This window comes from Schistocerca americana, chromosome 2 (assembly GCF_021461395.2).
Source record: "Schistocerca americana isolate TAMUIC-IGC-003095 chromosome 2, iqSchAmer2.1, whole genome shotgun sequence".
Classification (NCBI taxonomy): domain Eukaryota; kingdom Metazoa; phylum Arthropoda; class Insecta; order Orthoptera; family Acrididae; genus Schistocerca; species Schistocerca americana.
Window position 1 is genome coordinate 211,270,050 of NC_060120.1, and position 21,020 is coordinate 211,291,069.

Consider the following 21,020-nt stretch of genomic DNA (forward strand, 5'->3'; position numbering starts at 1 on the left):
TTGGTAGATATGGACCAATTCCATGGCCTCCACGCTCTCCTGACCTCAACCCTCTTGACTTTCATTTATGGGGGCATTTGAAAGCTCTTGTCTACACAACCCCGATACCAAATGTGGAGACTCTTCATGCTTGTATTGTGGACGGCTGTGATACAATACGCCATTCTCCAGGGCTGCATCAGTGCATCAGGGATTCCATGTGACGGAGGGTGGCTCTGAGCACTATGGGACTTAACATCTATGGTCATCAGTCCCCTAGAACTTAGAACTACTTAAACCTAACTAACCTAAGGACATCACACAACACCCAGTCATCACGAGGCATAGAAAATCCCTGACCCCACCGGGAATCGAACCCGGGAACCAGGGCGCGGGAAGCGAGAACGCTACCGCACGACCACGAGCTGCGGACGCGCGATGGAGGGTGGACGCATGTATCCTCGCTAACGGAGGACATTTTGAACATTTCCTGTAACAAAGTGTTTGAAGTCACACTGGTACGTTCTGTTGCTGTGTGTTTCCATTCCATGATTAATGTGATTTGAAGAGAAGTAATAAAATGAGCTCTAACATGGAAAGTAAGCGTTTCCGGACACATGTCCACATAACATATTTTCTTTCTTTGTGTGTGAGGAATGTTTCCTGAAAGTTTGGCCGTACCTTTTTGTAACACCCTGTATAAAAATAAATAATGACTGTAACATATTTATGAGAAAAATAGGTTTTTTCTTCAGGAATTGTATGAGTTTCTGTGGGAGCAGATCACTAGGAAGCCAAGATAAGAGGGTCCAACTTGTTGGAAAGGCAGTGGGTGGTGTAGTTATGTCTCTTTATTTGTATGGCTTTGTGCATTGTACTTCACCATTGTTATGTTTCTTTTCTCCTCTCACAACTAATTAAGAAATAAGATTTTAAAAGATCAAACTGCTCAGTATTTAACTATGGAAATAATATATATACTGTACATAAAATTTGACACTACTCTTGCACAGCTACAGGGTTTGGACAAAAATATGGAAACACCAAAAACACATCATATTACTGTGTCTAAAATAGTATAAGAGACATGTTTACATTCAAAACAGATTCCAGTCGTCTTGAGAAATAATGTTGTTGTCATACTTTGCATATTTCCATTCTGTTCTCTCCTATGGCATAATCTTCTGGGGAAATGCTGCAGGTGTTGAAAAAGTCTTCAGAATACAAAAATGAGCAGTGAGGCTAATATGTGGGGTCCCTAATGGGACATCTTGCAGAGGTCTCTTCAAATCTCTCAGGATACTTACCATCACAGGTCAGTATATATACTCACTGATGTTATTTGTAGCCAACAACAGGGAACTGTTTCAGAAAAATTGTGACATCCACAACCATGACTCAAGACAGGTGAAAAATTTTCATCAAGGCTCTGCATCTCTCACTAAAGTACATAGGGGAGTTACTGAGTCAGGTATTAAGGTCTTCAATAAGCTCCCCATCAATATAAAAAAGGAAATAAATAACGTACAGGTTTTCAAAAGAAAGCTAAAATTATTTCACATTGAACAAACTTTCTATAAAATGAATGAATACTTAGAGTTATGATGTACAAGAGTGGGGGAAACTGCCTAAGAAAAGCACTCCCTTAAAGAAAAAGTGTGGTGCTGTTACTTGTAGTTTAACTGAAATTGTGGTGATAAAATGTAAATTTATCTGTTTCATTATGAGAAAATGTGAACTCCCATGTATCCCACTCTCTTGAGCATTCACTTAAACCTCTTCTTAAGGAATGCAGTTAAAACTTGCATTCATTCAAACCATGACCACGAAGAAAATTTACTTCCTTATATATGTCAGTAGCATAAAAATATGCACTGTCACTTACTCTACTATTTTAAACAATCACTTAAACTGTTTTTGGCATAATGCAGGCTTTAATACTGCATGCAAGTAATTGTTCTTGTAAAATAAACCAATGTCTGTGCAATGTGATGTATAAATGTTAATGTACTACTGTAATTGCGTCAATTGACTTGTCCTATATTACTTGTACACTGGCTGTATAATGTGTAATCAACAGGACCAAATAAATAAATAAAATAAATAAAAAATGAAATGTATACAGTCAGGTACTGTATGGTTTTCAAGGCAATTTTATACCATTCTTTTTGCAAAATGATGCCAAGTTCAGGTGACAATGATGATGGAGGTGGATAGCCATCATGCAGCCTTCACTCCAAAGTAGACTACAAAGGATGTTGAGATGCAGTGACTATGATGGCCAAGGGAGATGTGGAAATTCATCCTTGTGCTCACAAAACCAGTCCTGGATGATACAAGCTGTGGGAACAGGGGTCTGGTTGTCTTGGAACACAGCATCATCATTGGGGAACCTTGGCAGTAATGCCACGTTTCAGAGTAACCATGGGGCTCATGGGATACCATCGTAGCTGATCCCCTGCCACATTTCATACTTGGACGCAAACTAGGCTGCTAGTTGGAAACAGTGAGAAACAAGAATTATCCAACCAAATGACTTTGTTCCATTGCTCCACAGTGCCAAGTTTTATGGCTCTGGCATGGGCATTTGCATCACTGATGAATGGTTTTGGAATTCCAGCTCACCCTGTGATTCCCAGATTATGGAGTTCCATTCACATTGTTTTGGTGCAGACAGGATTCAGACATTCATTTCTGCAATTCTGTCATGATTACTCAACACACACTTTCACCCACATTGTTACTTAGCAGCTGATATTTTCCAAATTTCCCTGTATGCAGTATAAATCTTCGATACAATGCTTCCACTTTGACTCCCTTGGTTATGGAAGAAGCCACTATATGAGTATCAACAATTTGCCTATTACCTCCAACATAAAGCACTAAAAACTGCACTAAACACTGTTCTGACAATTACTGACATTTGCAATGTATTTAAGATACTGCACAGGTGCCATTCGTTGTCAGATATGACAGTACAATCTACAGGCTTGCCAGGCATCTGCATTTACGAGTATGTTCAAACACGGATTTCTCATGGTGTTTCCATATTCTTAGAAAAAAATTTCTTTTATTTCTGTCTATGATCAGAAAATTGTTAGGTCCTTGGACTAAAATTTATGGTCAGCAATGATCTGCAGAAAAACATGGAAGAAACATAAATATGACTGGTGGATTGTCTACAGCTTAATACAATAAAATAGGCCATAATGAAAATTATTACTGACATAAATGTGGAAAACATGCACTTCAAATGTGACTACACATACCTGTTTCCATATTTTTGTTCAACCCATGTGTATTACATATGGAAAGCAGGTAATATCATTTACCATTCTGTTTGCATTCTGACTACTTCTCCTCTCATCTACTACCCTGCCTGTTGAGACATCTAACTATTTTCTCTGATCACAAATTGTTTTGTTTTGTACCACCTTGATCACATGCTTAGTTAGTTTGTGTATTACACACAGACACACTATGTCCAAAAAAGAAAAAAAAGCGGAAAAGATTGGTATGTTGTATGGGAAGCTAAACTAATCAGTTTTAAGGGTGGGATGCAACTCTTTAGTCATCTATACTGTGGATGAATAATGACCTGAGCTTAATAACATTCCTGCACATGTGCTACATTCCTCCATATAGCCCTAATGTGCATCCTACTGTGAACCTTGTGTGATCTGCCAGTACAGTAATGTTTTTGACTGCAATATGACACATACTAGTACACAGCTGCAGAAATGACTGACATGTTGCTTGCACACAGCAAAGCAGATTGAAATTGGAGAGCTGCTGAAAGATTGTATGTGGAATGTTTTCCAATTAGACTTACCACACATCATTCCTCATTCATGGCCATTAAAAGACAACTCAGAGAAGCTGGAAAGTTGCACATGTGTATTTTCTATCTGGGGTGTGTCCATTGTACAGTAAAGTAGTAACACTTTGTGCCTGATACCATCCACAGTCTATTGTTTGTCCTTTGTTAGGTGCTGAAATGTGTTGTGGGTCCTCCAGACTCAGCTTGAACACTACATTTGGAGAGGGATGTGCTGACGATTTTCAAAATGGATCCAGCCACCAGCACTCGTCATGTGGCACAAGTGCTGCACGCAGACAAAAATGCTGTGTGGCATGTTGTCCATGAACACAGGCTCCATCCATAGCATCTGCAGAAAGTCCAGGCATTACAGGAGGAGGACTACCCCTGATGAGTACAGTTTGAGCAGTGGTATTTACAACAGTGCATACTCCAGCCACAATTCTCAAGCTTGGTGCTATTCACAGATGAAGGCATGTTACTAAATATGGCATAAATAAAACTGTACAACACGCATATTCAGGCAGACAAAAATATGCATGCGCAGGTGATTCAAAATCATTCACACAGGGTCAATATTATCATGTGGATAACTGGAGACCATATCACTGGGTCATAGCTTCCGTCAAACAGACGAAGAGGACGAATCTATCTCACATTTATCAGAGATGTTTTGCCTGCCCTATTGTCATGTTTGGATGGAATGTAGATGCAATATGGAGCTCCAGCACACTTTGATGTCAATATAATCACTTCAACATTGCAATTGATGGATTAGTAGGGGTGGAACAGTTTCATGGTCCGCATAGTTGCCAGGTCTGACACCTCTTGGCTATTTTCTATGGTGTAGTATGAAGAGTATGGTGTATGGCACATCTTTAGTCAGCAGAGGACTTTATTGCTTGAGTTCACAGAGCAACTGAAATATTTCAAAGACATCTACACATATTGGCTCATGTGCATGAGGCTCAGAACCACCAATGTAGGCCCTATGTTGATGTAGAAGGTACACAGTACACAGCCTATTTGTAATGCAGACAGTGTGATGAGCTAGGTTTACTGACATAATGTGCAACACACACATATTTCAGGCTTTGACACTCTCCAGTGTCCAAGCTGTGCATTTCTGAATATGGGTTCCTTGTTGAAAAGCGATTAGTGAGCCTTCCCAAAAAACAACATACGATTATAATCAGTGTTTTTTGTGACATACTGTGTGTGTGTGTGTCTGTGTGTTTTTCAATGCTCTTTTTGACCAACAAAATTACTGTGCATAGCCATATGCATAATGGAGGTAAAGGTAAACATGCATTCTCAGGACATTTTGGTAGAGTGCACTGTGTCTCCAATTGTAAAAAGGACAAGATGGTTTGTGTACACTCTTCTAAGTGTCAACATATCCCAAACTCTCATTTCAACCTTAGACTGTGTGAGCATTCTTACTTTGCAGGAAGAAGGGCTGTCACCAAAAAATGTTGCCGATCAAAATGTTGTACAATACAACAATGGTGTGAGCTTTCCCAAAAACATACTAATTATAGTCAGTGTTTTTTGGGACATCCTGTGTGTCAGTGAGCAGGTGGCCACTCCTTCAGCAGTGCCCGAGCAGGCACATGGGGGCAAAGGCTTGCTGGTTATTGGGAGCTCCAACGTTAGGTGGTTGATGGAGCCCCTTAAGGAAATATCATACAGGGCTGGAAAGAAATCCAACGTGCACTCGGTGTGTCTGCTGGGGAGCCTCATGCAAGATGTGGAGGCAGCCTTGCCTGCGGCTATCGAGCGTACCTGGGTGCAGTCGTCTGCAAGTAGTTACTCACGTTGGCACCAATTATGCCTGTCACTTGGGTTCTGAGGCGATCCTCAGTTCATACAGGTGGCTGGTGGATTTGGTGAAGACCGCTGGCCTCGCATGCGGGGTGCAAGCAGAGCTCTCTATTTGCAGCATCGTTCCCAGAGTGGATCGGGGTCCTTTGGTTTGGAGCTGAGTGGACGGTATCAACCAGAGGCTTCATCAACTCTGTGATGGTCTTGGCTGCAGATTTCTAGACTTGCACTACTGGGTGGGGAATTGTAGGACTCCCCTAGATAGGTCAGGGGTGCACTACACAAAGGAAGTGGCTACTCGGGTAGCAGAGTACTTGTGGCGTGCACATGGGGGTTTTTTAGGCTAGCCGGCCGGAAAGGCTGAGCAGTTAAAGGCCCTACAGTCTGGAACCGCACTGCCGCTGCGGTCGCAGGTTCAAATCCTGCCTCGGGCATGGATGTGTGTGATGTCCTTAGGTTAGTTAGGTTTAAGTAGTTCTAAGTTCTAGGGGACTTATGACCACAGCAGTTGAGTCCCATAGTGCTCAGAGCCATTTGAACCTTTTTTTTCTTAGGCTAGGCAGTAGTGCGAGGTGTCCTGATGAACACTCACCAGTCAACATGCAGGCAGGGAAATCAGGACGTGCTCAATGTAAAGACACTTCAGCTATCAAGATGTTAGCAGAAAATTTTCAGAGTGTTTGGAATAAAGTTCCTGAATTTATTGCCCTCCAGGAAGCATGTTGCGCGCAAATTATTCTCAGGACTGAGACCTGGCTGAACCCTGAGATAGGAAGTTCTGAAATATTTAGTGAGGGTTGGAACGTGTATCAGAAAGACAGATTAGAGACCATAAGAGGTGGTGTCTTCATTGCAGTAGACAGAAATATTGTGTCTACTGAGGTCGAAGTAGAGTGTGATTGTGAAGTTATCTGGACACGTTTAACAGGGCTAAGGGAAATAAAGTTAATTGTGGGGTGTTATTACCAGCCACCAGGTTCCACCGTGACAGTTCTAGAATCATTCAAAGGAAGTCTACATTCTGTATCGCTATATTAGTCGGAGGTGACTTCAACCTACCTAGTATAGACTGGGATGTCTATGGATTCATTACAGGTGGTACAGACAAGCCGTCGTGTGAATTACTTTTGAACACATTATCCAAAAACTTTATTGAGCAGCTAAATTGACAGCCAACGCGTAATGGAAATTATTTAGATCTGGTATACATGAACAGGCCAGACCTCATCGATGGTGTCAATGTTGAGACAGGGATTAGTGATCCTGATGTTGTCATTACAACTATGGTTACCAAAGTTAAAAAGTCAGTCAAGAAGGCTAGGAGAGTATTCTTACTAGAAAGAGCAGATAAGCAGCTGTTAGCATCCCACTTAGTAAATGAATTGACTTCATTTTTACTTCCGGTACGATGGACATGAAAGAATTATGAGCAAATTTTAAACACATTTCAAATCATGCATTGGACAAGTATGTGCCAAAAAAAGTGGGTTACGGATGGAAAAGACCCACTGTGGTTTAACAGCGCAATTTGGAGAATGTTCAGGAAGCAAAGGCAGTTGCACTCATGGTACAAGAAATATCGGGTAAATGAGGACAAGCAAAAGTTAGTAGAGATTCATGCTGCTGTAAAAAGAGCGATGCACAAAGCATTCAACCACTACCACCATCATACCTTAGCAAAAGATCTTGCTGAAAACCCAAGGAAATTCTGGTCTTATGTAAAATTGGTAAGTGGGTCAAAGGCTTCCATCTAGTCACTCACTGATCAGTCTGGCCTGGCAACGGAAGACAGCAAAACGAAAGCTGAAATTTTAAATTTAGCAAGTGCAGGTGACACCTGTATATAAGAAGGGTAGAAGGATGGATCCTCAAAATTACAGACCATCGGTTTGTTGCAGGATTCTCGAACATATTCTCAGTTCAAATATAATGAATTTCCTTGGGACAGAGAAGTTGCTGTCCATGCATCAGCATGGCTTTAGAAAGCATTGCTCCTGTGAAACACAACTTGCCCTTTTTTCACATGATATCTTGTGAACCATGGATGAAGGGTATCAGACAGATGCCATATTCCTTGACTTCCGGAAAGCATTTGACTCAGTGCCCCACTGCAGACTCCTAACTAAGGTACGAGCATATGGGATTGGTTCCCAAAGTATGTGAGTGGCTTGAAGACTTCTTAAGTAATAGAACCCAGTATGTTGTCCTCGATCGTGAGTGTTCATCAGAGGTGAGGGTATCATCTGGAGTGCCCCAGGGAAGTGTGGTAGGTCCGCTGTTGTTTTCTATCTACATAAACGATCTTTTGGATAGGGTGGATAGCAATGTGTGGCTGTTTCCTGATGATGCTGTGGTGTACAGGAAGGTGTTGTCGTTGAGTGACTGTAGGAGGATACAAGATGACTTGGACAGGATTTGTGATTGGTGTAAGGAATGGCAGCTAACTCTAAATATAAATAAATGTAAATTAGTGCAGATGAATAGGAAAAAGAACCCTGTAATGTTTGAATATTCCATTAGTAGTGTAGCACTTGACACAGTCAGATCGATTAAATATTTGGATGTAACATTGCAGAGCAATATGAAATGGGACAAGCATGTAATGGCAGTTGTGGGGAAGGCGGATAGTCGTCTTTGGTTTGTTGGTAGAATTTTGGGAAGATGTGGTTCATCTGTAAAGGAGACCGCTTATAAAACACTAATATGACCTATTCTTCAGTACTGCTTAAGCATTTGGGATCCGTATCAGGTCGGATTGAGGGAGGACATAGAAGCAATTCAGAGGCGGGCTGCTAGATTTGTTACTGGTAGGTTTGATCATCACGCGAGTGTTACGGAAATGCTTCAGGAACTCGGGTGGGAGTCTCTAGAGAAAAGGAGGCATTCTTTTCATGAATTGCTACTGAGGAAATTTAGAGAACCAGCATTTGAGGCTGACTGCAGTACAATTTTACTGCCACCAACTTACATTTCACGGAAAGACCGCAAAGATAAGATAAGAGAGATTCGGGCTTGTACAGAGGCATAAGGCAGTCATTTTTCCCTTGTTCTGTTTAGGAGTGGAACAGGGAGAGAAGATGTTAGTTGTGGTATGAGGTACCCTCCGCCATGCACTGTATGGTGGATTGCGGAGTATGTATGTAGATGTAGATGTAGATGTAGATGCCTTAGTGATGATGGTGTCATGTTTCTGTAGTTTCTTTCTCAGTTTTGTCAGTGTTATGGAATCTGTATTGTTTCAGTTCCCCCTATTTTCTTTCATCTGTGCTATTATGTTTTTGACTTCATTACTGAATAGCTCTCATCAGACCATCAGACCAATGTTTACCTCACTTGTTTTGTTTCTGTTTTCCTGTGTGAGAATGCTTTCTGATTCAACCATGAGCTTTTCTATGTATTTTTTGCCAATCTCTGTGGTGATGTGTTTCAGACCTTTTTTGAGTTGTTGTATTTCTTCTGTATGCAAAACAGTGTCAGTAAGGTTGACTAGTCTTTGATAGAAGTGGTGTTTTCCATAAGACTGGGTGTAATTTATGGCTTTGTTGGGTGTTTGTTTAGCTTTTAACTGTTGAATATGTTTGGGGACAGCTGAAACTTGCAATGTGTCATCACAAGTACCTGCTTTGCACACTGACTAATCTCACAACTGCCATTGTCAAAGAGTGGGAGTGGAACTACTTGAGTAATGATGTCTTGAAAACCTTGTGGACAACCTCTCAATGAGGATCAAAGCATGTTTCAGTCCATAGCATGGAACAATATGATACTGAATGTTAGCCAGCAGCAGATTTTAATTTCACAGATTGTCTTTATTTTAATTACTGTTTTTTCCTTATTTCACATCATTCTTTCAATGTCTGCCCCTCTTAAATATAAGCCCATATATGTTTGCAGATATGTTAAGTGGAACGATATTCTTTTCGAACATTTCTAATCACCATACAGATATTTTAACCTTTTCTAACAGGCCCAGGTTTTCAATAAAAATCATTTAATGATTCATGCCTACGTACTAACTTATAATGCCAAATGCCAATAGCACAACATCTAACTTTCTGGCCTAAGTTAAATCTCAAAAGAATGCAGAACATTCATACTTAATTTTACACTTATGAAACTTTGTTATGATAAAATATCATTCCATGTAGTTTTACTTTTGTTTGAATTTATATTGTGTGGAGGCTAGGGTCTTTGTAGGATTGTTTGTTGTTGTGAAGTAACGAGGTAATAAATGATAATGTGCTAATGAGTAGATGATGTGGTGTGTGCATCATTATTCTGACAATGTTAATTTCCCTTTCAGTATTAAAATCATATGGTGACTTTCTAGGATTCTCTGTAGTCAGTAAATTTTCAGGGTATATTTCGTGACAGATTAAAATATGCTGTAATAGCACACATACCCATAAAACTGGAGATAAGCAAACCATCTCTAGTAGTTCTGGATTTGTTTTGCAATTTGGTACACAGTTTTAGTCTGCCAGAAAGTTTCAAAACAAAACACTCTGCTGCACTGTGAAAGATGCATTATGGAGTTTTAATTACAGACCCATTTAATGTTTTACAGTCTTTTTCAAAATTTTTGAGAAAATGCCTGTGACAGATGTTGACTCACTTTTCTAAGATGAACTAGTTAACTGTCTCACTGTTTGGCTTTCATGAAGGATTCTGCCAAGGGAAAGCCAAACAAGACTTCACAAATGATGTCCTAAGAAAATTTACCCTGCATAACATTTTCTTCTGGACATGTGTAAACATTTTTTGTATATATTATGAAGGATAAAAACGTGATGTGCATTTTACTAATGTTAAGTGCTAATAAATAAATAAATACATACTTTTATTATTGGGTTTCAAGAGAAAATCAAGTGTCATTCATGTATTTTAATTACATGAATTTAACATTTGCTGTCTACTGAAGAATAAACCAAAACTAAATTACATCATTAACAATTTACTCACAGCTTAGACTTGTCACCTGATCTGCATTCAGTATGAGGACAGCAACCCAAAGAATGTGACTCATTTGCTTCTATAGGTAGCAGAGTTATGGAAGCCGCTACACTGTCTTGCAGTCTAATAATTCTGAAAATAAAATATAATAGGCTTTAAAGATGAATTTTCAAATAAGAAAAAGTTCCTTAATCTAATACCGACAATTCAGTAATAGAACTAGAATTTTCCTCATTTAAACTCTTTCTCTTGTTTTGTGTCATCCAACAACTGAGAGATATGGAGGTGCCATTAACACTTGAGCAGGTGCACCCCAGTATAAGGTGCACCATCCAAAAATAACATTGTTTTGCACCATTCCATTGTTGTTTTGCGTTTGTAAGCCTGTACCTATAACTTCTATAGTTTCAGCTAACACAGTAATAGGTTGTGTTGTCATATGTCCAAATGAGCAGGAGTAATATAAAATAAACAACAATACAGGTGAAAAAAATTTTACGATACATGCAAGGAAATGCCCCAGATTCTGAGCTAACAGCACAATTCCACAATGAGGCAGTTATCTACTAGTATCCATACAAAAGTTCTGATGTGGCCGTGGTTTTTTACGCTTTGAGAGAGTAATTACTGTGGGTTAACATTTGTATGTGACAATAGACAGATATAGTGAAATGTTTATTTTATTATTGTTTAACTTAACAGTGATTTTACTCATATAATGTAAGTTTATTTTATCTTTGTTTACTTAAACTAAGATTAAATTGTGTTTCTTCTCATACATGTTTACCTTGGTAGCATAAGGACAATTATTCTTTACATCTGTATAAAGTGAGCTGCACACTCGCTTGTGTTATAAAAAACAGCACACCTGCTCGAGGGTTAAATCTCAACAGCTGAAAATGTATTTGAATGAACTGGGAGATGGGGATATACTAGACATGGCCTACACCTGAATAGGAGAGAGAAAGGTAGATTGGACAAGCTTCTTGCAGGTAATATATTGGAGGGTGGATACCATCACACGAAGCAAGATCTCTGTGTTTACTGATGTCAGAGAGGTTAAGGTTAGAATCGGGATTCAGGCTCCCTGTTTTGAAATAAGTCAAACTAACAGAAGAGCTACACAAAATGCTGAATAATGTACAGAAAAGTAAGGTCAGCTTATTTCATCAATTTATTTGATTTATTTGCTCGGCATATACAAGGCAAATATTACAGTGTCATTACAATCCACCAGGATATTACAACACTACACAATGCTACTTATAGTTTTGAGCCAATCTATGGCTAGGTCAGGCAGGTAATGTATGTCCTTCAGTTCACCACTATATCCTACCACTTCACACACCAGTAGGTGGTCCATTGTCTGGATTTCACCACATTCACATACGGGACTCTCCGCAAGTCCCCACTTATTCATTAGATGTTTGCATCTTCCCACACTTGTTCTAAGGCAATTTAAGGCAACTCAGAGCTTCTGAGGGAGATCAGAACCATTTATCTTCTTGCTTGGGTCATCAATAAGCTTTTGGTTCTTGTGTGTCCCTTTGCGCCATGATTCCCCCCAGGTTAGCTTTGGGTCAAAGTCCTGTAATTCCCTGCCAATCTTCCAAAAGGGGGACCTAGATTTTAGCCTGTTGATGGGTGATACACCAAGACTTATCACCCATCAACAGGCTAAAATCTAGGTCCCCCTTTTGGAAGATTGGCAGGGAATTACAGGACTTCGACCCAAAGCTAGCCTGGGGGGAATCATGGCGCAAAGGGACACACAAGAACCAAAAGCTTATCGATGACCCCAGCAAGAAGATAAATGGTTCTGATCTCCCTCAGAAGCTCTGGGTTGCCTTAAATCGCCTTAGAACAAGCATGGGAAGATGCAAACATCTAATGAATAATTGGGGACTTGCGGAGAGAACAGATTAGTAAGGTAGAAGAGCTTCTTGTCTGTTTGGAAAATTAAGAGAGCACTGAAAAGATGGTCATCCTATGCCTATCTGAGCACCACATAACTGCAGGATTAGATAAGGTGCATAGAAAAGATTGCACTCTAGCAGCTTACCCATGCCGAACTAATATGGAAAGAGGAAGAGTTGTTACATTTATTAAGACAAAGCACAAGTTCAAAAACATAGAGGCAAATAGATTTTGTAGTGATCGTCACTTAGAAGTTTGTGCTTGTGAATTAAAGCTGAAAAATAGTTCACTTTTAATTGTAACTGTGTCTGCAGCTTGTGGTCTCACGGTAGCCTTATCGCTTCTCAAGCATGGGGTCCCGAGTTCGATTCCCGGCAGGGTCAACGATTTTCACCTTCCCTGAGATGAGTGGGTGTTGTTTTTTGTCTTCATCATCATCATCATCATTCATCCCCATTATGGTTGGAGGAAGGCAACAGCAAACCACCTCCATTAGGAACCTGCCTAGTACGGTGGTGCGGGTTTTCCACATCGTTCCCCTACTCTCTGTCAAGAAGCATGGGACTTCATTTCCATTTCCAATTGTAGCAGTATACAGATCCTTACTGGGAGGTTTTGAAATGTTTATAAGGAATCTGGATTCCTTATTGTGCTATCTGTCAGAGATCAACAAGCACTTAATAGACTTTGTGACTTCAGTGTAGATTTTCTAGAGTATACTGATAGGAAAACTGATCTGGAAACCTTCCTGGGATCCTATAATTTGATCTCAATGAGTAACTTTCCAAGATGGATGGATAAAGACAATAGCATCCTGATTTATAATTTCCTCTTTTGTGAAGCTCAAAGTAAGAAAGTACCTGTTTACCCAGTAACAAACACTCTCTCATCATAACGCACAGATAGTTAGGACAAATAACATAATGCCTTACAGTATGGATACTCCTCAATGGAAATCAGTTAGAATAATTAATGAATCCAGGACAAAAGCTTTTAAGAATAATTTGCAAGAGCTAATCTGGGATGAAATTTATAAAGAACCAAATCCTAACATAAAATTTAATCAATGCCATGATAAATTCACATCATTATTTGAAAATAGTTTCCCACATGTGCTAATCAGAAAAGACATTAGACAGCCATGTAAAAGACATGGATCAATAGAGGGATTAAAGTATCTTGTGAAAGGAAGTGGTTGATATTGTTTAGATGAACAAGTAGAGATCCTGCAGTAGCAGCACACTACAAAAGCTATTCAAAATTACTAAGAAAGGTTTTTACAAAAATCATGGAATATGCACTTTATGTCAAAAATCAGTAATTCCAACATGAGACTTAAGGCTGTAGGGAATATACTGCAATGAGAGACAGGTCAACCAGCCACAGAACAGGATAACACCACTAACAAACTGAATGGAATGGCTATACGACAACTGTTCAAAAAATTCCAGAACTTTGTCCACAAAATTTCTCTACACTTGCCTTTTGTTTATTATGCATGGTTTTCTTTTAAATACTCTCCTCAACAATTGACTCATTGGTCCCAACACCATTTCTATTTCTGGAAGCAGTCTTCATAAATTTCTTGGTGGATTGTGTGAAGTGCCATCTGCTAATTTTCTTTTATCTTGTCTACTGTTGCAAATCTTAGTCCTTTCAGTAATGTTATCAACTTTGGAAATAAATAAAGTCAACAGGGGCCAGGTCTCAAGAGCACACAGTTTGTCCCTGTGGTGCAAATTCACGATGAACTAATCCTTCAAAATAAAAGAAAACTATTGGCATGGCTTTGACAAGACTGAGCCTTGGTCTCACCATCATAAATGTATATCCATGTCTGATCACCAGTTGATTCTCTAGAGCAGGCTGTTCCAGGTCGTCGCCTTCGTTGTGAGCCGTGGAGCGCTCCCTGCTCCAGGGAGCTGTGTTGCTCGCTGTGACCATTCAAATGGGTCAGCACGTGGCACGGCTGGCTGAGGCAGGCGGCAAGGCAAGCGTTCTGATGTGCCAGCTGCATCTTACAAGATAGACAACGTCATACTTTAGCTGCTAAGACGTGGTGACATGCTACACCAGGAAATACGATGGTCAGGAAATAAATAAAGACTGCAAGCCCAGCATGTGCGGTGCTTTCGTCAAGCGCTAGCGAAAATGCAACAAAGCTCTGCGCCTTTTTCGTGAGCTGTGTCTCTAAATCCACTGCCATGTCCAGGATTCGACGAGACATTGTTTGCTTTGACAAGCAAACCCCTTCAATTGCCTGCACCTCCCTTGGAAACAAACATTCTACAACTGCTACCATTCACGATTTTACGAGTGGTCCCACCGAAAACGGCTTGCCACTTGTCGCAATGATGTGAGCGACCCTGTAGCTTGCTTGAATTGCAGATTCAGTAGTGTTTTCTCCACTCTCGTTCACCTGAAAATTATAAACGCATTACAGAACACGAATTATGTTGCTTGTTTTGATACCCTCCGTATTACGAAACCGTTTTTAAACTTACGTCTCCTGGTATGTCATTCTTAAGTCTGGCTACCAGTTCTCTGCGTGCAACGCCTTCTAACTGATCATAGTGCGCTGCGTGAAGACGAGTATAATGTCGTTGTATATTGTACCTCTTCGCAGAATTAAATACTTTATGACATACAAGACACTGCAGACGACCATCCCTCACAGTGAATAGAAAGGTATTCCCCAATAGAGGTACAGGGCTCCCGCGGCTAGTCATAGCTGTCATTGAACACGGATTATTGCGTCAGTTGCGGCTGCATGCAGCCAGGGGGCAGTGAGTATGCTTTCCCCCTCCATGCCAGCTCCGAGCTGCGGCAGTGAGCGCTCCGGAGCGCTCCAGCTCCATGGAGCTCGGTTGGAACAGCCTGCTCTAGAGGAACATCTAGTTTCCAGAATGAGATTTTCACTCTGCAGTGGAGTGTGTGCTGATATGAAACTTCCTGGCAGATTAAAACTATGTGCCAGACCGAGACTCAAACTCGGGACCTTTGCCTTTCGCAGGCAAGCGCTCTAGCAACTGAGCTACCCAAGCATGACTCGCACCCCATCCTCACAGCTTTACTTCTGCCATTATCTTGTCTCCTACTTTCCAAACTTCACAGAAGCTGCAGAGTGAAAATCTCATTCTGGAAACATCCCCCAGGCTTTGGCTAAGCCATGTCTTTGCAATATCCTTCCTTCCAGGAGTGCTAGTTCTGCAAGGTTCGCAGAAGAGCTTCTGTTAAGTTTGGAAGGTAGGAGACGAGATACTGGCAGAAGTAAAGCTTGGGTAGCTCAGATGGTAGAACTCTAGCCTGCGAAAGGCAAAGGTCTAGCACAGTTTTAATCTGCCAGGAAGTTTCATCTAGTTTCCATATGCGCAATCCAAAAGCTCTTCACAGATCGCATAGCGAAGGTCTTTCTCATCTTGACTCATGAGCTATGGGATGAACTTGGTGGCAACACTATGCATTCCAAAATGCTGTGTCAGTATTTTATAACATGATCCAATTGATCCAACTGCTCAAATAATAAATCAATGTTTTGAAGAGGACTGTTTCCCAGAGGTACTGAAAAATGCTGAAGTCAAACCATTCTTCAAGAAGGGATCAAGACAGATCATGGGAAATTATCATCCTCTCTCAATTCTCCCAGTCATATCAAAATATTTGAAAAACTTGCTGTTGCCAAAATGCAAAACTTCATTGCAAAATATTCCTTTATTCTATATATTCAATTTGGTGTTCAGCAGGGGAAAACACTATAGATGCAGTGAACAGTTTCATTGAGAAAATAAGTACATCATTAGACAAGAGAAATAAGGTGGCAGGAATTTTCTGTGACCTCACAAAGTTGTTTGATTCTGTAAGCCATGAATTGATTATTTACAAACTTGAAAATTATGTCATTAGTGGCAGTGCCCTACAACGGCTTAAATTCTGCTTATGAAACATAAAGCAAAGAGTTAGCATCTCTTTAAATGGTGTATGTTATTTTTCTGACTCAGGAGATCAGACTTGCATTGTTAATGATGTTGTTGATGAAGTAATTTTGGAAGAATATGATGATGATAATGATGAGTATCAGATATTTGTGGAGTTTAAGAACAATGAGTTATTTGTGAATACAGGTAAGGTAAATGATGTATGTGATGATGAAAGTGAGAATCATGGAATACCAGTCCAGTCAAAGCAGTTTCTCATTAATGTCTTGCAGAGTAATGATCCAAACAGTAAAGGTGAGAGATCTGTAAGCCTAGAGAGTAAAGAAGAAAACTTTTTGAAGTTTGTTTGGGACCAAATTGATGATAATATAGATAAATGTGCATTTTGGAATAAGTTAGCTGTGGTTAGTTCTGATTTGTATCCAAATTGGTGGAATGAAGTGAAAGAAGATTTAAACATTAAGTGTAATTTTGGCAGTAATATATTCTGTGTTGCTTCTGTAATAAGTGATGTTAGTTGTGCTATGGAATCTATTCATTGTGCTCAATCTGTACCTGACAACATGCTATGATACCAATCAAGTTGATAAAACCATGTGGATTTACCAATTGATGACATTGAAAGTGATCTACATGAAGTGTCTAACAACAGAGATGATGATTCAGATTTTGGGTGTTCTTACATTAAGATTAAGATTGATCAGTGGGAAGTGAACTGTTTGACTGATATAGGTAGCCCAATTTGTGGTATATCTGAAAAATTTAGAGACAAGATCAAGTATAGTAAGAATTTTGTGGAAATACCCGCTGTAGATGTAAAGATAAGGGGGGCTACAGGTAAGAAAAGCAAATTGGTTAGATCTCAGGTATTATTAGTATAAAGTCAAAACCTTTGAACATGGATGCTTAAAGATACCAAGTTTGGAAGAAAATATAATTCTCGGTATGGGTTGGATACTGTAAGCTGAGGCTTGTTTTCAGATGGAATGCTAAAGAATTATTTATTTTGAAATCTAAAATTAATCTTATGTGAAAACTAGTTTCTGTATATTAAACTGTGGGAAGAGTTGCAACTATTTGCAAAACATTGAGAACCAAAGTGAGTACCAGGTATTTGATGGCGATATAGACTTTGATGGGACTGAGGATCAGGATTTTGAAAGAATAGTAGATTCTAAAGTAAGGGAAGCTATGACTCTTAGTGACCTACAAAAGGAACAACTTAGGAATTTGTTATTGGAATTTAAAAATGTGTTTAGTGAAAAACCAGGGAAAGTGAAAGGCTATCAGTGCATGCTTTACCTTAGAGATCATCAACCTTCCTTTCTCAAGCCCTATAATGAACCACTTTCAAAGAGGATAGATGTAAAGAAAGAAATTCATAATATGGAAACATGGCCTGTAATTGAGAGAAGTAAGAGTGCTTACAATAATCCCTTAGTTGTGGTAAGTAAGAGAAATGGTGGAGTGAGAAACATTTTGGGCTCTAGGCATCTTAATAAAGTTCTTAAACTAATGACGAGGTATTGAATAGAATTGGGGAGAAGAGGAGTTTGTGGCACAACTTGACTAGAAGAAGGTATCGGTTGGTAGGACATGTTCTGAGGCATCAAGGAATCACCAATTTAGTATTGGAGGGCAGTGTGGAGGGTAAAAATCGTAGAGGGAGACAAAGAGATGAATACACTACGCAGATTCAGATGGATGTAGGTTGCAGTAGTTACTGGGAGATGAAGAAGCTTGCACAGGGTAGAGTAGCATGGAGCGCTGCATCAAACCAGTCTCAGGGCTGAAGACCACAACAACAACAACAGAGAGAATGACATGGATAAGCTGTTACACAAATTTGATTATGTAAAATACATGAGTAGTTTGGACTTGACCTCTGAGTTCCACCAGATCCCACTTGAAATTAATTCTAGAAATATACTGTATTGTTGTATGGAGGTAAGTGTTTTCAATACTGTGTGTTGCCATTTGGGCTAAATGTATCTGTAGCTGAATTCATAAGAGCTCTGGATTCTGTCTTGGGAAGTGAAGTGAGTTGAAAATTAATTGTGTATGTTGATGGCATTCTGGTCACTGGAAAGATTTGGGAACAACATTTGAATCTGTTAAGAGTTGTGTTTTCAAAATTAGAATCAGGAGGTACGACTTTGAAAATAGTACGTTTGGTGTTGAAGAAGTTACAGTTTTAGGACATGTTATATCTGAGAAATGAATTGCACCTGATAAAGAGAAACGTGGTTTTATTACTAATTTTCCTACTCCTTGCAACAAAAAACAGCTTAAATCTTTTTTTGTGTTAACTGGATTTTATAGATAATTTTGTAGCAGCCAAGCTTTGAATGCTTCATGCTTGTGTGATCTCTTTAGCAGAATACTGTTTGGGAATGGAATCAGGAGTGTCAGGGCGCTTTTGATGAGATCACAGGACAGTTGTGTTTAAGTCAGATGTTGTTCATATCAGATATGTCTCTTCCTTTTTGTATTATGACAGTAGTGATGTTGGTTTGGGTGCTCATTTATTTCAGGAGGTTGAAGTGGACAGAGATATTGAACATAGATCTCTTGCATTTGATAGTAGAGTATTACAGAAACATGAAGAGACATACACTGTAACTGAGAAAGAACTTTTGGCTGTACATTGGCCGTTCTACAAGTTTAAAAATTATTTACTGGGACACAAAGTCATCATATTTATTGATCACAAAGAATTATGTTATCTTCAGATATGTAAGGTGTACCATAACAGAATTACTCATTGTGCCTTATTTTTACAGCAGTTCAGTTATGAAATCAGATGTATTAAGGGCACAGACAATGTATGTTTCAAATGTTTCGTATGTTTATTTATATGGTCATCCCAAGAGAGCCTTTGCCCTATTTTTAGTCCTAATAGTTTGAGACTGTGATTCTCTTCTTTCCCTGCTTTCAGATTAAAGTAAATTTCCTCCATTTTTGTGTTGTTTTTACATAACTAGTTAGCAATACACCAGACCCTACATTTTTCAAAAAGTTCATTATTTTTGTTTACCACCTCTTTTTTACTCTCACCTGTGGAGATCATGATCATATCATCAGAATATAAGACACTTTTGCAGGCTATATAGTTTGAGAAGTCATTAACATAGACAATATAGAGGAATGGTCCAAGAATAGAGCCATGTGGGATTGTCTCTTAACTTTCATTAGTTCTAACCTTCCATTGTTCACATACGCTAACTGTCGCCTGTTATTTAGGTATGATTTAATCAAACTAAGTGGTTTGTCTGCAGTACCATAATATTCTAATTTTTTAACAATTATCTCATGTGATACTGGATCAAATGCTTTGCTTAAGTCTATGAGTGTTGCACAGGTGGTTAGTTTCCTTTGAAAAGCATTCTTGATTTCAGTTATCTGCCTTTCAATAGCTTTTATGATACACTGATTAGTTCTAAATCCAAATTGTTGTCATTAAGTAATTTGTTGCTCTCAAAAAACATGTAAATCTCTGTGTGTGTGTGTGTGTGTGTGAACGGCTCTGATTTTGGCCAATATAGGGAAAACTGATATTGGTCTATAGTTATCTGGTATTTCTCTGTCATCCTTTTGTATATGGGGGGAGTAATTGTAATTTTAAGGCAATCAGGGAAAGTGCCATCATGGAGGATTTTATTTGCAAGATAAAGTAGAGGAGTTCTAATTTCCTCAATCATAGCCTTTATTAGATAGTTACTGAATCCATAGTAGTCTTCTGCTCTAGAGTTGTTCAGCTTGTTTACAGAGTCATTTATATCTGTAGCAGTTATTCTACTCCAGTTAAATCTTTTATCTGTTTTATTCTGTGATTGCAAAAGAAAAGATTCCACATCAGTTAAATCGTCACTTTTTGGTACATGGGCATTTACTGAATTTATGAAGTGTTTGTTGAGAGTGTAACAATTAATTGGGTTACTGATTTCTTCCTTTCCCAAGTTTATCTCACTTTTAACTACGTTCCAGGCAGCTTTACATTTGTTTTTAGAATTTAAAATATGCTCTTCATTTGCTTTAATTTTTGCTGCTTTAATTTCAGATTTATATATTTTTCTTAAGTTTATATACATACTCTTGTTTTCTTGACTGCCTTCAATTTTGTCCTTCAGCATGAGTAAAAGAATTCTGATTTTATTGAGGTGTGGGGTGTACCACTTTTTTGTATGTTGTGGTTTATGCATATTGCTAGGTTTATGTCTCTTTAGTAATAAGATGGCAGTTACTGTCTAATGTATTTTTTATATTTGATATGAATGCAGAAAAGCTTTCATTTATGTCATTGTCAATGGTTAGTACTCTAGCCCACTCTATTCTACTCAGTTCATTTCTCTTTATTTCAATGTGCTTTTCCTTGAGAACTCTGTATGTAGTTAGCATGCTGGTATCATCAAGTGTCAGATTTCCAATTTTGAGCCATATGCCATCATGGTCAGATAGTCCTAATCTGATGGTATCCCACTCTGCTTGATTCCTTCACACATTGCTAATTATATTGTCAAGACATGCCTGCATTCCGCATGGTTTTTCATTTAAGCAGTAGTAATTCAGTGATCTTAAGATATTTAGGATGT

General features: G+C 39.1%; 1 protein-coding gene across 3 annotated transcripts in view; it reads right to left on the minus strand.

Annotated features, from left to right (window-relative positions):
• Window positions 1-21,020, minus strand: part of LOC124594815 (adhesion G-protein coupled receptor G6-like) — a 189,264-nt gene that overhangs the window by 156,102 nt on the left and 12,142 nt on the right. For 2 of the 3 annotated variants that reach the window (XM_047133258.1, XM_047133256.1), the window contains exon 2: window positions 10,586-10,708. In XM_047133258.1, the coding sequence (XP_046989214.1) occupies window positions 10,586-10,649 (64 nt within the window). In that variant the 5' untranslated portion in view covers window positions 10,650-10,708. Of the gene's footprint in view, window positions 1-10,585; window positions 10,709-14,308; window positions 14,430-21,020 lie in introns of those variants that run through there. The other variant, XM_047133257.1, reaches the window with a different exon arrangement.